The 17,609-nt window shown below is 43.5% G+C and overlaps 1 protein-coding gene across 2 annotated transcripts in view; it reads left to right on the top strand.

The window, feature by feature from the left end:
• Positions 1-17,609, top strand: part of BRAP (BRCA1 associated protein) — a 39,837-nt gene that overhangs the window by 12,308 nt on the left and 9,920 nt on the right. For both annotated transcript variants that reach the window (XM_047760369.1, XM_047760370.1), the window contains exons 5-10: positions 624-737; positions 4,134-4,282; positions 9,204-9,279; positions 10,477-10,615; positions 10,979-11,088; positions 14,530-14,619. In XM_047760369.1, the coding sequence (XP_047616325.1) occupies positions 624-737; positions 4,134-4,282; positions 9,204-9,279; positions 10,477-10,615; positions 10,979-11,088; positions 14,530-14,619 (678 nt within the window). The remainder of the gene's footprint in view (positions 1-623; positions 738-4,133; positions 4,283-9,203; positions 9,280-10,476; positions 10,616-10,978; positions 11,089-14,529; positions 14,620-17,609) is intronic.

Below are 17,609 nucleotides of genomic sequence, written 5' to 3'. Positions count from 1 at the left end.
GACCTTGGCCAAGAGTTTTGCTTTTGGTATTACTTTCTCACTTGTTTGAAACCTCTTGATGGGATCTTCATCTGACTCATGTATTGCTATTATTTGGTTTATTGAAAAGAAGGGATTGCCAGTTCTCTCCATTCCTGGTCCACTGGTCCTCTATTTTTCTCACATAGATGCTGACATTTGTTTAAAGGAGCTCTTCCATAACAGTCATTGGTTATTATTTGGTTCCAAGCTTTGCAAAAATAAGCATTGACTTTCAGCTACTGTGGAAGTGCTGACTAGAGGCAAAAAAAAAAAAGACATCAAGGGAAATGTTGACTACAGCTGGTTGAATACATATTAAAAGTGTAGTAGCTGTCAGTTTATTGCACTTTGGTAGCTTCTGTGTGTTCAAGTGAAACTGTCATGTATGAGGAAAAAATATAGAAATGTAGGCTGTTGACCTGCAGAATTCATTAGCCTATGAACCTGCTGCTGTAGATATTACTTTTGGTGGTTGCTTTTTCTCTTGAGTACAAATTTTAAAGGTGATGAAGAGAATAATTGAAACCATGCAGCTTGAATATGAGGTATGTTTTCAGGATACCTCTCCTTAACTTTTTCCTTTTCCCCATTGGTATACCTAGGCCGATGCAGATAGTTTTTATATGGCTTGTAACGGCCGCCAGTTCAACTCAATAGAAGATGATGTCTGCCAGTTGGTCTATGTGGAGAGGGCTGAAGTACTGAAATCTGAAGATGTAAGTGTGAATAATTCTTATATTTGATATAAATATACTGGAACAGTATAAAGTTGAATGTTAATTATCTTTGGAAATGGTGTGTGGGGGGGATTATTTGTTTAAATGTACAGAATAGGTCAGTCCATAGTAACAGAAAGTAGATTAGTGGTTGCCAGAAGCTGGGGGAGAAAGAAGTGAGGATCGACTGCTAACAAGGATAAGGTTTCTTTTGGCGGTGGTAGTTGCACAACTTTGTAAATATGCTAAAAACGACTGAATTAGACACTTTAAAATGGCAGATTTTTCATTATGTGAATTTTACCCCAATTTTTAATAATTGTCCAACATATTCTTTTTAAAAAAGAGTATTATCAGAGTTCTGTTGTGGCACAGCAGGTTAAGTATCCAGCATTGTCACTGCACCAGCTGGAGTTGATGCTGTGGCTTGGGTTCAATCCCTGGCCCAGGTGTGGCCAAAAAAGAAAGTTGAAGTTGAATATGTTTCTATTCCAGATCAATGAAACATTGCCTGTAGCCTAAAAGAAATGTTCTTTAAATATTAACCCTTGATTTTTGTCCTAATTCTTGATTCTGTTTTGTTTGTTTTTCTTTTTAGGGCTGCATCTGTGGCCCATGAAAGTTCCCAGGCTAGGGGTCGAATCGTAGGCCAGGGTGTGCTGGCCTGTGCCACAGCCACAGCAGTGTGGGATCCCAGCCTCATCTGCTCCCTACACCACAGCTCACAGCAGTAACTGATCTTTAACCCACTGAGTAAGGCCAAGGATCAAACCCGAGTCCTAATGGATACTAGTCAGATTCTTAACCCACTGAGCTATGATGGGAACTCCTCTTTTTTTTTTGGCTTTTTGCCTTTTCTAGGGCTGCTCCCGCGGCATATGGAGGTTCCCAGGCTAGGGGTTGAATCAGAGTTTTAGCTGATGGCCTATGCTACAGCCACAGCAACACGGGATCCAAGCCGTGTCTTCGACCTACACCACAGTGCATGGCAGCACCAGATTCTTAACCCACTGCAAGGCCAGGGATCGAACCCACAACCTCATGGTTCCTAGTCGGATTCGTTAACCACTGCGCCATGACGGGAACTCCAGAAACTCCTCTTGATTCTGTTTTGATAACAATTTGTAATTGCTCTGATCTCCTACCCCCGTAGGAAGCTTTCCTATAATACGTGCTCACTTGAATCATTTTATAAAGTAGTAGATTCAGCACGTTACACTTTTTTTTGTTTTTAAGCTTTTTAAGGCCGCACCTACAGCATATGGAGGTTCCCAGGCTAGGGGTCAATCGGAGCTGTAGCCACCAGCCTACACCACAGCCACAGCATCGTGAGATCCGAGCCAAGTCTGCCACCTACACCACAGTTCACAGCAATGCTGGATCCTTAACCCACTAAGTGAGGCCAGGGATCAAACCTGCAACCTCATGGTTCCTAGTTGGGTTTGTTTCTGCTGCGCCGTGATGGGAATTCCTTGTTACACTTTTAATATTCCCCTTTCTTTTCTTTTTTTTTTTTTTTGCTGCGCCTAAGGCATCTGGAAGTTCCTGGATCAGGGGTTGAACCTATGCCACAGCAGTAACCCAAGCCACAGCAGTGTCAACATAGGGTCCTTAACCTGCTACATCACAAGAGAACTCTTTTTTTTTTTTAAACTTTCTTTTTTTTCTTTTTTTTCTTTTACTGCCATACCCCCAGGATATGGAAGTTGCTGGGCCAGGCATTGAATTTGAGCCACAGCTGCAACCTACGCCGCAACTGTGGCAAAACCAAATCCTTTAACCCACTGCACCAGGCAGGGGATTGAACCTGCACCTTCGCAGCAACCTGAGCTGCTACAGTTGGATTCTTAACCCACTGCACCATGGCAGGGACTCCATTTTCCTTTAAAGTAGACCTAGAGTTCCCGTTGTGGCTCAACAGTAACAAATCCAGCTAGTATCCATGACGACTTGGGTTTGATCCCTGGCCTTGATCAGTGGGTTAAGGATCCGGTTTGCCATGAGCTGTGGTGTAGGTTGCAGATGCAGCCTGATTCCTGCATGGCTGTGGCATAGGCCCCTAGCTGCAGCTCTGATTAGACCCCTTGCCTGAGAAATTCCATATGCCATGCGTGCAGCCCTAAAAAAGCAAAAAAAAAAAAGTATACATAAAGGTCTTTTTAATTTGAATTCAGTTTGATGGGAATAAGTTCTGATTAAATTGTTCTGTCGTTAGACTCAGTAAAATAAAAATGGGCAAATGATGAAACCTGTCTTCCCTTTGGCCAGGTGCTGTGCAAGATGTTGGTTTTAGAAATTTTCTAAATGAACACAGCTTCTTAAGAGATTTCCTATGTGTGCTCTTCAGGGACTGTGGACTAATACGACTTTTCTCAGTGGTCCTTATTGGGATGCCTCCTCACTTCTGCATCAATAGTCTTACCACTGGCAGGGCTTGAGTCAGACATTGTTGGGTTAGAGGTGCCTTTCTTGACCACCTAGACCATTATGCCCCTTATTTCACACCCTGTTATAGCTTCCTGTACTTTTCTTCCGTAGCACTTAAGACGGTTGGTGATTACACTTTTTAAAAAGGTTGAGCTGTGGCACAACAGGATTTGCGGCATCTTAGGAGCACTGGGATGCAGGTTCGATCCCCAGCCTGGCACAGTGGGTTAAAGATCCAGCATTGCCTCAGCTGCTGCTTAGGTTGAGACTGTGGCTCAGATCTGATCCCTGGCTCAGGAACTCCATATGCCACAGGGCAGCCAAAAAAGAAAAAATAAAATGTGGAATTTTGTCTCCACTAGATGCTAAGCTCTGTAAGGACAAGAACAAACTTTGTGTTTGGGGACTTATTGAACCTGTTTTTGCTCACCGTTATTCCATACCTTGAACAGCGTCTGGCACACATAACAAGGACTTAGTAAGCGTGTATTAAATGAATAAATAAATCAGTGTTCTTGATACAATTATCACTTAGCAGAAAGTGTTAAGTTTTAATTTGCGCTGTGGAAAAATCATTGAGATCCACTCCTATTCTCCTGCTTTTTTATCTTCGTTTATAGTCGTGGCCATGAACTAGGCATCTAGTAACTTTTATATTCTTTGTTATGATTCCGTCAGCAGTTTCCCTTCCTGGAATGTCAGCTCCACCAGGACAGGATCTTTGTCTGCTTTGTTCACCAAGGTGTCCCGAGTGCCCAGCACAGTGCTGGGACTATAGGAGATGCTAAATTAGTATTTGTTGCATGGATGAAAATCTTACCAATTTAGGTTATTTTCCACGGAGCAATAATACTGGGAACATCCTGCCAGGAATCAAAAAGTAACAGGAAAACTGTTACTTAAAAAAAAAGAAAAAAAGTTTGAACCCGTGGATGATGAGTGAGGCTTATTCAAGGTGTTTCCCTGTAGGGTGCCAGCCTCCCCGTGATGGACCTGACCGAGCTCCCCAAGTGCACGGTGTGTCTGGAGCGCATGGACGAGTCCGTGAATGGCATCCTCACCACCTTATGTAACCACAGCTTCCACAGCCAGTGTCTACAGCGCTGGGACGACACGACGTGAGTGCAGGAGCTCACCCCCCACCCTGTCAAAGTGCATTGTTATCCCTTCCCAGGTTTAAGAACAGCCACCTCCCAAGATGAAACACTCCAAGTATTTGAATTTATAAGCCTGGGTAGCAGGATGATAAAGATGACACATAGAAGGGCCTTCCACATTGCTTCTTCACTTTCCTCAGCTCAGGTGGGAGTCAGCATTCCTAGACCAAGTCCTGTTGGTATGCTGATTCCGAATCCTTGTGGAATGTCCCAGAGCAGCACAAGTTGTTCTTCCCTTTCAAGACCCAGAAAATGAGAAGGAAGAAAAGAAAAAGTAAAGCATGACTTCGAGGCTCATGTCAAAATGACTTCTAGGTCTAGGAGTTCCCATCATGGCGCAGCGGAAATGAATCCGACTAGGAACCATGAGGTTGCGGGTTCAATCCCTGGCCTTGCTCAGTGGGTTAAGGATCCAGCGTTGCCCTGAGCTGTGGTGTAGGTCGCAGACGCGGCTCGGATCTGGCGTTGCTGTGGCCCTGGCGCAGGCCGGCAGCTGCAGCTCCAATTAGACCCCTTGCCTGGGAACCTCCATGTGCCGCAGGCACTGACCTTAAAAGACAGGAAAAAAAATGATGTCTGGATTTAAAATCTTGTTTATCGCTTGCATTTCATGTCTACCATTTACTTTGGCTTTCTTACCAAAGATTGCTGGGCTACAGAAATCTCACATCTTGGGTTTATTGTGCTATTGATGACTCAGTGGCCAGTAGTAACACTAATAACTAAGTGTGAGACACACACACCATTGTGGTGTCCTGTTTCCGGACGCAGCAGAGGATTTATTTGTCGGGTGGCATTATGCAGACAAAGAAATGAGGTATAACCTGTATGGTTTGTTTTGTTTTGTTTCATCAAAGGTTGCTGCTCCCTTTGCAAACTGTGTTGTGGGTCTTAGCTAGACCCTGGCCTCGTGGGTTTCTCAGTACAGAGGGGAAGGTGCAAAATCAAATAATCACACAAATAACTGAAATCACAGACACCAAAAGTGTTACAAAGAAGCAGTGTTGTGACTAGAGAATAGGCCCTGAGGCAGCCAGCACCTGACTGGGAGGCAGTATCTCAGGGAAGATGCATGGGGATTAGCCACATGAAGGGTGGGACCCAGAGAGGGTGGTGTCGGGGAGGGGCGTGCACAAAGGGAAAGATCACATCCCAAAGCCCAGGAGGGAGGAGAGGTGAAAGTCCATGGGAATCCCTCCCTGTTCTCCACCTCCTTGCGAGCAGAGACCTTGCCTGGCTGGTGACTGCTTTGCCCCTCACACTTAGCAAGACACATGGGATGCAGGGGGAGCTATGTAAATATCTTTGAGCAAATTAATAGACCCTGGCTTTTCCATGGCTAATTAAACTGAAGGGGAATCTTGCCCCAGTTCTGTAGAGTCCTTGGTCACTTCTGGGGTATCATTTGGGGGTTCTTCAGGGAATTGTCCAGGTTTAAATTTGCCTTGAATAAAGCCAAGCTGAGATGTATGCATTCCATAAAGTTTTATCTGTATCTTGTATCCATCTGTTACAGCATTTAAGATCAGGATGCTTCTTTGTTTTCCAGCCGCTCCAGATTTTTATTTTCTTTCAGTGGAAGTATTGATTTACAGTATCATGTTTCAGCCATACAGCACAGCGATTGTTATGCATATATATACTTTTTGAAAATCTTTTCCCTTATACAGTTCCCTGTGCTATACCACCATTCCAGCTTTATTTTCAGTACAAGTTAACAATTGTAGAACCAGGAGTTCCCGTCGTGGCTCAGTGGTTAACGAATCCGACTAGGAACCATGAGGTTGCGGGTTCGGTCTCTGCCCTTGCTCAGGGGGTTAAGGATCCAGCATTGCCGTGAGCTGTGGTGTAGGTTGCAGACGCAGCTCGGATCCCCCGTTGCTGTGGCCCTGGCGTAGGCCGGCAGCTACAGCTCGGATTAGACCCCTCGGCTGGGAAGCTCCATATGCCACAGGAGCGGCCCAAGAAATGGCAAAAAGACAAAAAAAAAATTGTAGAACCATAGCTGTTTCAAGTTGGAAGTTTCCTCAGAGACTATCTTGTCCAACCTCCTCATTTTACAGGAGAGGAAACTGAGGCTTAGAAGTGAAATTAGCATGCTCAAAGTGTCAGAATAGTGAATGCCAGAACTGGGACCAGAATTCAGCCCACCTGGCAGCTGCCCTCAAAACCATACAGTGCCTTCAGCAGGAGGTTTTTGAGCCTTTGTATATGCACACTTCAGTGCCAAGGTGGGGAGAGTCAATCGTCCTCCTTAGGGACATTGAGGCTGCTAAAGGAGAACCACATATCTGTATATACTTAGAGCTCAAGGTAGAGACTAGAGATGGAGGTGGCTCCCCCATGGGGGTGGCCTGGAGGCCTGCTTACATAAGATAGTATTGGCACCAGGCCTCGAAGGGTGGTTTCTTGTCAGGGAAGGTCATTCTGACAGGATTTCCCCAAATATCTCCTCAGGAAAATAAGATGACAATTCACAATTATTTTTGAAGGGGCAGCAGGAGGAATTTAATAAGCTGTTTTTTGGTTTTTTGCTTTTTAGGGTCACACTTGTGGCATATGGAAGTTCTGGAGGCTAGGGGTCAAATTCGAACAACAGCTGCTGGCCTACAGCACAGCCACAGCAATGCAGGATCCCAAACCCACTGAGCAAGGCCGGGGATCAAACCCCCATCTTCATGGACACTAGATGGATTTGTTTCCGCTCGCCACAACAAGAACTCCCAATTATTTTTTAATATAGAGAGGAGATGGTATATCACAGAGTGCTAATAATATAGTACAAATACGTTTACTTTTGTAATTTTTCCCCCTTTTGCCTTCTTATTCTCAGGATCATACATTTCTGAAAAATCATTCTGAAACAGTGTAGAAAATTAAATTTCAGAATTCCGCCGCTACTACAGCCACCACAAAGACTGAAGGGATGACCCAGAGCTAGTTTCTCCCTTTGACAAGACTGCTTTCAGTATACTGTTGCCACTTCTGTTATTTCTTCAAGTTTTCCTGTCTTCTCTTTTGATACTGAAAAAAGAGACACAATAAATCCGTTAGCTTTCTCTTGGGAAACATAGTCCTTATCTGTGACAAGGACTTAGTGTTCTTCCTGCTTATTTCCTTTGCTTGGTTTTATTGGTTCACTAGGGTAATCAATTGAAACAAATTATATCCTTTTTTGCAGGGAGGGGGGGCCGTTTTAGAGCCGAACCCACAGCATATGGAGGTTCCCAGGCTAAGGGTCAAATCAGAGCTATAGCTACCAGGCCTACACCACAGCCATAGCAATGCTGGATCCAATCCTCATCCGGGACCTAGCACAGCTCAGGGCAACTCCAGATCCTTAACCCACTGAGCAAGGCCAGGGATTGAACCTTTGTCCTCATGGATGCTAGTCCGCTGAGCCATGGGGACGCTAGTTATGTCTGGAGCATTCTTCCTTCTTAGTGCCCATTCATTTAGCCTCAAACATAACCCACTTTTCATTTTTGCCCATTGGACAAAAGTATTCCTGCCTGGTTTTTAGCGTTACTTTGTCTTGAATATAATAAAGAAGAGTTAATGGTATTTTTTCAATTTCTTTTTTTCCAGTTTCATTGAGGTATAATTGACGGTCAAGAGTTATATATATTTAGGAGTTCCCATTGTGGCTCAGTGGAAACGAATTTGACTAGTATCCATGAAGACTCAGGTTGGATCCCTGGCCTTGCTCAGTGGGTTAAGGATCCAGCGTTGCCATGAGCTGTGGTATAGGTCGCAGATGTGGCTTGGATCTGGCATTGCTATGGCTGTGTTGTAGGCCAGCAGCTGTAGCTTCAATTAGACCCCTAGCCTGGGAACCTCCATATGCCACGGGCTCGGCCCTAAAAAGCAAAAAAAAAAAAACTAACACATGGTACAGGAGTTCCCTCAGCAGTTAACGAACCTGACTAGCATCCATGAGGATGAGGGTTCTATCCCTGGCTTTGTTCTGTGGGTTAAGGATCCAGTGTTGCCATGAGCTGTGGTGTAGGTCGCAGATGCTACTCGGATCCCAAGTTGCTGTAGCTGTAGTGTAGGCTGGCATCTGCAGCTCCAGTTCGACCCCAGCCCAGGAACTTCCGCATGCCATGGGTTCTCCCTAAAAAGACCAAAGACAAAAAAGAGAAAAGAACACAGTACGATATAATCAACTATAGTTAACATTGATGTACACCAGTTCTCTACAACTTACTCATCTTGCATAACTGAAAGTTTGTACCTCTTGACCAACCTCTCCATATTTTCCCCTTTTCTCAGTCCCTGGTAACCAACTTTCTTCTCTATATCTATATGAGTTTGACTTCTGTGCCATTTTTATTGGCTTTTTATAAATCCAAACTTTAGTATTCACGGAGCACTAGTATCTTCCTTCACATGAAATCATTATATGATAAAATGTATGTGTTTCATGAGGTACATTAACATTTTGTTTTGCTTTTTTTTGAATTAGTGAAATTTACTACAGATTTTAGTTCCAACTCTTAGGAGCAGCCTTGAGAGGACAGGATACATTTTGAATGATTTAAAACTTTGGGAAGTGAAGATAAGGTAGATTGAAAATAACTTATCTTAAGTCTCTAGTTATAACCTGTAAATATTGATTACCTAAACTGTGGACAGAAAAGTGGAAAACGAGGAAGATCAAAACTTCTCCCTTTTTCTCATTTATCAAGATTTTGTATATTTTTTTTTCATTTTGTTTAAGAATGGCTTGAAAGTGTTTGTCTTTTGAGTGATATCCTTAGCTTTGAAGAACTGAAAGTATTAAATAAGAGGGAGGAATATAAAATTTAGTTTTTGACTTTTGGGTTCTATAACAGTTCTATATTTAATCTGTATAATTTTTTGTTGTCATCCTTTATAGGTGCCCTGTTTGCCGATATTGTCAGACACCAGAGCCAGTAGAAGAAAACAAGTGTTTTGAGTGTGGTGTTCAGGAAGTAAGTAAAGGGCGGTTGAGAAGAATAATGAACACAGCTTTAATTGTCTGAGGTTTTTTTTCTGCCCTCTGTGGCTTAAATTCTTTCCAATGCTTTTCGAGACTGATTTTTTTTTTCCTTTTTGTCCCAAGTCAGGCAAAAAAAAATCAATACACAAACTATTTTACTCCTAAGCAAAATACTTTATGCTTTCATTCTTTGGCCTTTGAAAAGGCCTAGACTTCTGTTGATAAATTGTAATTATTTTTTTCTTGCTGTTTGCATAGAGTTCCATAGAGATCAAAGCGAAGAAATAATTGATCCATAAAAGCATCCTTGCTTATTGGGTTTTAAACATATTAATTCAGGAGTTCCCATCATGACTAAGTGGTTAAGGAATCTGACTGGCATCCATGAGGACACAGGTCTGATCCCTGGCCTCACTCAGTTGGTTAAGGATCCGGCGTTGCTGTGAGCTGTGCTGTAGGTTGCAGATGCAGTTTGGATCCTGCGATGCTGTGAAACTTCCGTATCTGTACCTGCAGCCCTAAAAAAAAAAAAAAAGAAACATATTAATTCAGAGCTCCTTAGAGAAACAACCAAAAATCTTGGGAGTTCCTATTGTGGCTCAGCAGGTTAAGAATCTGGCTGGGGAGTTCCCATCGTGGCTCAGTCGTTAACAAATCCGACTAGGAACCATGAGGTTTCGGGTTCGATCCCTGGCCTTGCTCAGTGGGTTAAGGATCCGACGATGCCGTGAGCTGTGGTGTAGGTCGAAGATTCGGCGTGGATCCTGTGTTGCTGTGGCTCTGGCGTAGGTTGGTGGCTACAGCTCCGATTCGACCCCTAGCCTGGGAACCTCCATATGCTGAGAGAGTGGCCCTAGAAAAGGCAAAAAGACAAAAAAAAAAAAAAGAATCTGGCTGGTATCCATAGGATGCAGGTTTGATCCCTGGCCTCCCCCAATGGATTAAGGATCTGGTGATATCGTGGCATCATAAGTGGCAGAGGCACCTCACATCCGGCATTATTATGGCTGTGGTGTAGGCTGCCAGCTGCACCTCTGATTCAACCCCTAGCCTGGAAACTTCCTTATGCCACAGGTTCGGCACTTAAAAAATTCTGAATCTTACCTTGTGTCAGTCCCATTTCCACCCTAAGTGGACCAGGCCATGTGTTTTTATGTAACTAATTAAAATCTTTCCTCCTCCTTGGCAGAACCTTTGGATTTGTTTAATATGTGGGCACATAGGATGTGGACGATACGTGAGCCGACATGCTTATAAGCACTTTGAGGAGACCCAGCACACATATGCCATGCAGCTCACCAACCATCGAGTCTGGGACTATGCCGGAGGTGAACACCACTCTCATTTTCTAACTTGGATTCATTGTGTATGAAATCGTCTCTGTCAGAACCTCTCCACTTTCTCTCTCAGCTTGAAATCTCATAACAGCTCTGGCAAAGTCCAGTTCTCACGGTGCCCCATAGGGCACTGTCCCCTCTTAAGGGCCTGCATTGCACAGGTTATAAAGAGAACATACACTCTCACCCCTCACTCTTTTTAAAATTCAAATGATTTAACCCATTTTTAAAGAAATATTATAGCAAGGCATTTAACTTGGATCTATAAAAACCAAAATGTTGTCACAGTTAAAGTCATATGGCGACCCTTTCATCTGAAGAAACAGGCCTTGGTTGACGCTTTCTTTCCTTTAGATAATTATGTCCATCGACTCGTTGCAAGTAAAACAGATGGAAAAATAGTACAGTATGAATGTGAGGGTGACACTTGCCAGGAGGAGAAAATAGATGCCTTACAGTTAGAGGTAAGATCCTAGGAATTACTAAATACCTATGTCTACTGCTTTTTACTATTCTTTTTTTTTTTTTTGGTCTTTTTCAGGCCACGCCTGCAGCATATAGAGGTTCCCAGACTAGGGGTCAGACTGGAACTGTAGCCAATGGCCTACACCACAGCCACCGCAATGCTAGATCCTTAACACACTGAGTGAGGCCAGGGATTGAACCTGCATCCTCTTAGATGCTAGTCAGGTTCGTTTCCGCTGACCCACAATGGAAACTCTGCTTTTTACTATTCTAACTTGAAAGGTTATTTGGGTTTTTTAAATTTTGCTGTTTACCCTGCATGTCAACTTTTTTTAAGTTCTATATTACTGTGAAGGATTATTTAAATATTTTTATTGTGGTTTTTTTTTCAAAGTCTTAATTACACTCAGCCTTATTACTTTGCATGTCATGTTCCTAGTTGTCTCAAGTTCAGTATTAGGGTTGTCCTCTGTAGCTGTGATAAAAATAGAAGTTAAGGAGTTCCCGTCATGGCACAGTGGTTAATGAATCCAGCTAGAAACCATGAGGTTGCGGGTTTGATCCCTGGCCTTGCTCAGTGGGTTAAGGATCCAGCGTTGCCGTGAGTTGCGGTGTAGGTCAAAGACTCAGCTTGGATCCCGAGTTGCTGTGGCTCTGACGTAGGCCAGTGGCTACAGCTGTGATTAGACCCCTAGCCTGGGAATCTCATATGCCAATGGGAGTGGCCCTAAAAAAAGGCCCCAAAAGACCAAAAAAAAAAAAAAAAAGTTAAAATTCTTCCAATTATCATCGTGGTGGCAGTTGGAAATTGAGCAAACTTAGGTTGAGGAAACCCCAGTAGCATCTTTCCATGCATGAAAAGTCTTTTTGCATATATTGGGCTGCATTTATGAATTAGACACTTATATAAATAAAGCCATTTGGGAATATTCATATAATCAAAGAAGCAATGGAATTAGCACAGTTTGATTTTTCTTCATAGCAGTATATCCCAGCTACTGTAAAGTTGATGTGTTAATTTTATCTTAAGGAAAGAAAAGTTTCACATGAGTCCATTTTATATAAATTTCAAAATGATTTTTTGTTGTCTTTTGTCTTTTTAGTGCCACATCTGCGGCATATGGAGGTTCCCAGGCTAGGGGTTGAATCAGAGCTATAGCTACTGGCCTGCACCACAGCCACAGCAACGCCATGTCCGGGCCACATCTACAACCTACACCGAAGCTCACCACAACGGTGGATCTTTAACTCACTGAACAGGCCAGGGATCGAACTTATATCCTCATGGATATTAGTCAAATTCATTTCCGCTGAGCCATGACAGGAACTGCCATAATGATTGTTTTATTTTGTTTATTTTATTTATTTTTTAATTTTTTTTGTCTTTTTAGGGCCGCACCTGGGGCACATGGAAGTTCCCAGGCTAGGGGTCAAATCAGAGCTGTAGCTGCTGGCCTACACCACAGCCACAGCAACACCAGATCTGAGCCAAGTCTGTGACTTACACCACAGCTCACAGCAATGCGGGATCCTTAACCCACTGAGGCCAGGTATCGAACCTGGGTCCTCATGGATACTAGTCAGATTCATTTCCCCTGAGCCGTGATGGGAACTCCCAAAATGATTATTTTAAAAACAAATACCTTAGGAGTTCCTGTCGTGACTCAGTGGTTAAGGAATCCGACTAGGAACCATGAGGTTTCGGGTTCGATCCCTGGCCTTGCTCAGTGGGTCAGCATTCTGGAGTTGCCATGAGCTATGGTGTAGGTCGCAGATGGGGCTCGAACCCCATGTTGCTGTGGCTATGGTGTAGGCCGGCAGCTGCAGCTCCAATTAGACCCCTAGCCTGGGAACCTCCATATGCCGTGAAAGCAGCCCTAGAAAAGGCAAGAAGACAAAAAAAAAAAAAACCCAAAAAAACAAATACCTTAACCTTGGGAGGAAATGGACATTTGAAAATTTGCTCAATCTAGGTCAGTGGATGGTCTAAAATGGGACTGATGTTACCATTAAATAATTGTGTTGATGTGGAAAAAGTTCCAATTTTTTTTTCTTTTGTCTTTTTTGTTGTTGTTGTTGTTGTTGTTGTTGCTATTTCTTGGGCCGCTCCCGCGGCATATGGAGGTTCCCAGGCTAGGGATTGAATCGGAGCTGTAGCCACTGGCCTACGCCAGAGCCACAGCAACGCGGGATCTGAGCCGCGTCTGCAACCTACACCACAGCTCACGGCAACGCCGGATCGTCAACCCACTGAGCAAGGACAGGGACCGAACCCGCAACCTCATGGTTCCTAGTCGGGTTCGTTAACCACTGCACCACGATGGGAACGCCAAAGTTCAAATTTTTAATGTTACATTTTTAGTAGCACTTCCAAATTAACTGTGTTTATTCAGTGAATTTTTACTGAGATTGCTGTTTGTCAGCCATTTTTCTGTGTGCTGTGAACTTAGCATTGAGCAGGCTCCCTGCCCTCGTGGAGCATGTATTCTAGTGACACACACACGTTCCCCCAATCCCTTTCTCTGTTGCTCTTCAAATCTCTTCTCTGGCCAGTAAACATATTTAGATCTCTTCCAGTCTCTTAGAATGGTCTTTCCAACATGCAGATGTGATCTTGCTTCTCCTTGGCTCACATTTCACCACATAATAACCCAGAGCCTTCCACAGGCCCTATCTTTCCATACCACACACCCCAGGCTCATGTGTCTTCACTTCCAAGAGATGCTGAACATCCACCACTCACACATCGTGGTACTCCTCTGGAGTCTATCTCCTCCTCCTGTCTGTCAGGAGTCCTCTCAAATCTCACCTTTTCTCAGAAGTCCTGCCAAATCCTACTTCTCTAAGCTATCTCTCCTTTCTCTGTACTTACACAGCACTATTGATTCATTCATACACTCAGCAAACATTTCTTGACATCCAGAATGTGCCAGGCACTGGGGGTACAAAAATAAAGATATAATCCTCACTTTCAGAGGGTTACAGTTCAGTCAAGGAGAGAGGCAGGTAAGCTGTTGATTACGTGCTAATGTCATTAAGTGCTATTAATGATAGGCACAGTGCTGAGGGAGCCGAGAGGGGCACTTAACCCAGCACGGGAGTGACAGGGACAGCCTCCTGAGGAAGGTAGATGGATCGGCTGATTTAACACTTTGCTTTAAAACCATGTGGTTCCATCTTAAAGTCAGCTTAAACAGAAACATAAGAGCTTTTTAATTGTACTTTTCTCTGTCCATAAGTAGATGATAAGCCCCAGGAGGACAGAAGTATAATTGTCATCTCTGTGTTCCCCTGGTTTGTTGAGTAGAGAGGACTCAAGGTGTAATATATTTTCTGAATGTTCCTCTTACTTTTCTGGAGGTCGTTAAAAGTCAAGTTTTAGTTGAATTTCAGAGACCAACAGCAGTGACTTATGTTTGGTATTCATTCTCTGTTTCTAGTATTCCTATTTACTAACAAGCCAGCTGGAATCTCAACGAATCTACTGGGAAAACAAGATAGTTCGGATAGAGAAGGACACAGCAGAGGAGGTAAGTTTCTGATGTGGTGACTGCTGAAATGCCTCTTGGTAGGACATCCTGAGCTTTGGTGGGAGAAGGCAGAGGATGGGGGAAATGAAATCTTAGAATCTTTCTTCTTAGTCTTGTCTATAGGCAGAGAACTGTTTTACTTCTACAGAGAAACCTTTGTTATATGGGAGTTGTATCTTAACAAAGCTGGGGGTTAGCACGAGGGGAGAAAAAAGAGATTTGGAATTAGTTGGCTTATTCCAGTAACCTAATTCTAGATCAAGGTTCCAGGGAGAAGTAGTAAACACCTGAATTGTCATTTTACTGGAGACTTAGCCCCTGAAGGCAATGTCAGGGAGCATGAAATGCCAGACCACAATGAGAATGAAATTAGTCAAAAAGGAAAGGAAGAGATAAAAATACACTATTGCAGATGTAATCTATTAAGCATAATTTAAGAAAAGGGAAGCAGAGATAAATTCTTACCTAGGATTAGTAAATCAAGAGTTTGTGTGCTCAGCCCTGTACTATACTAAATCAAGGAAGAAATAAAATATGTATACCTGAAAAAAAGAAGCCTCAGATTTAAAAGCTTAAGTGTTTTGGCATTTGGGGTTGGGATGTTGTTTGTTTGTTAACCTCAATCAGGTTTTCTAGTGCCTTGTGCAATTCCATTTAAAAAATAGAAGTATGTACGTGAGGGCTTGTAATTTGAGTCAGCCAGTTGGTTTGTCAGCTTGGGAACAGCTGCTTTGGGGAGCTGAGTATGAGCTTCTGAAGCAACAAGATGGGGCTTTGAAATGGAAGGAAATAAAGTTAGTCACAGATGCTGATCACCATGGCACTTGATTGGTCTAGGGCAGTGGTCTTCAAAGTTTAACAAAGTAGGAGTCCCTGTCGTGGTGCAGTGGAAACAAATCCAACTAGTATCCATGAGGATGTGGGTTCGATCCCTGGCTTCGCTTAGTGGGTCGGGGATCCAGTATTGCCATGATCTGTGGTATAGATTGAAGACATGGCTGGGATCCCACGTTGCTGTGGCTGTAGTATAGGCTCTAATTCAACCCCTAGCGTGGGAACTTCCATGTGCGGCAGGTGTGGCCCTAGAAAACAAAAATAAAAAAATAATAACAAGTAAATAGAAACAAAATTTAACGAAGTAATCCTTTAGAGAAGAGGCCATTTACTATTCCAATGGGAAAAGAGAAAAGTGTGATTTGGGTAGAAACCTGGCTCAAACTGGCCCAGAGCTCCACCTGCTTGGTTTTCCCTTTGTGTTTAGTGTGTACAAGGAATCCTGAGGGTTCCAGAGGAAGGAGTTTGAAAATCAGTAAGCATCTGTGTATTCATGTATAACCTAGAGTTCTAGGAACCATTCTCAGGACCTAGAGACAGTATTCATCATTCATTGATTTCCTTAGAGTTAAATGAAAGCTTTTAGGAGTTCCTGTTATGGTAACAAACCCGACCAGTGTCCATGAGGACGTGGGTTGGCTCCCTGGCCTTGCTCAATGGATTAAGGATCTGGCGTTGCTGTGAGCTGTGATGTAGATCTCAGATGTGGCTCGGATCTGGTGTTGCTGTTGCTATAGCATAGGCCAGAGGCTGTGGCTCTGATTCAACCCCTAGCCTCGGAACTTTGATATGTCATGGGTGCCAACCTAAAAAAGACCAAAAAAAAAGAAGATTTAAATTTTTTAATGATTGATTTTTTTAATAATTATTTTAATAACTTTATGAATTCCCTCCAGTAACTGAGCTTTCAAATGGAGAACTACAGAGCAAGGTTGGAGCTCAACTCAGTGGTAACTAGTGTTGTCCTGGGGCTTAGCAGGCAGGGTCAAGCTCTGACTTTACACCAGGTCCATCGACCCTAGTTTCTCAGTATGCCTTACAAATGAGAAGTCAGATTTTTTTCCCTAAGGCCTAACACCAGCTTTTAAATGATCTTTGGTAAAAGTTCATGATGAAATTCTTACAAGAACCAGAGCTCCTATCGTGGCTTAGCAGTTAACAAATCTGACTAGCATCCATGAAGATGCGGGTTTGATCCCTGGCCTCAATCAATGGGTTAAGGATCTGGCATTGCTGCTGTAGTGTAGATTGCAGACGCGGCTTGGATCCTGTGTGGCTGTGGCCCTAGGCCAGCAGCTACAGCTCCGATTTGACCCCTAGCTCGGGAACCTCCATATGCTGCGCCCACAGCCCTAAAAGGCAAAAAAAAAAAAAAAAAAGAGAGAGAGAGAGGAAGGAAGGAAAGAAAGAGAGAGAGAGAGAAAGTCCTCATGAGAATTTTCTGAGCAGTGGAAGTGCCTTTTCAGAGGTGCTTCATTCAGGTCACTTGACATGCTGTTCTGAATAGGGCTTGATTGGAATACGTGTGGGAAGGATGTGTCTCCAGCAGCATTCAGGAGGCAAAGGCAGGGGTCACTGCCACTTGGGGTCAAGTTTTAGATTCCCAGGGAGGAGCACTGGCGACTCTGGGCAGCCTCACTTAATGGGTTTTTCCACGGACTGTACCAGCATGATCACCTAGAGCTTTGTGCAGACCCTTGAAAGCTAAACTCAGGATTCTCTGCCTTTTAAGATTCTTTAGGATTAACTGCATTCCCTAACACATGCCCATGAAGAACAAGTTGAGGGGCAGGAAAGCTAAAAATGTGAAACTTGTGTTTTACTTTTACGTAGGGGTAAGGTGGAGGCAAGGGCAGCCCTAAATTAAAAGCTCGAAGGGCTTGAAAAGGATTTTTTTGGTTTTCTAAGAAACTTATTTTAGTGGTGATGCAAGCCTTTTGTTCCTGCCATTGTCCTCCTTTTGACCAGTCCTCTGTCCATTGGCACCTCCAGCAGTGGAGCACATGCAGGGAGAAACAGAAACTGACCCTGGGTTTCACTGGCAGAGGTTCTTGGTCATGGGCCTCATAAAAAGTTAATGTGGAGGAGAGGAGGGGCTGAAGGTTGAAATTCACTCTGGTGTTCAGTTAAAATACTATTCCAGTCCGCCGATGCTT

This window comes from Phacochoerus africanus, chromosome 15, assembly GCF_016906955.1.
Source record: "Phacochoerus africanus isolate WHEZ1 chromosome 15, ROS_Pafr_v1, whole genome shotgun sequence".
NCBI classification, from domain to species: Eukaryota; Metazoa; Chordata; class Mammalia; order Artiodactyla; family Suidae; genus Phacochoerus; species Phacochoerus africanus.
The sequence above is the reverse complement of the archived record's forward strand: the minus strand, read 5'-3'. Positions and strand labels throughout refer to the sequence as shown.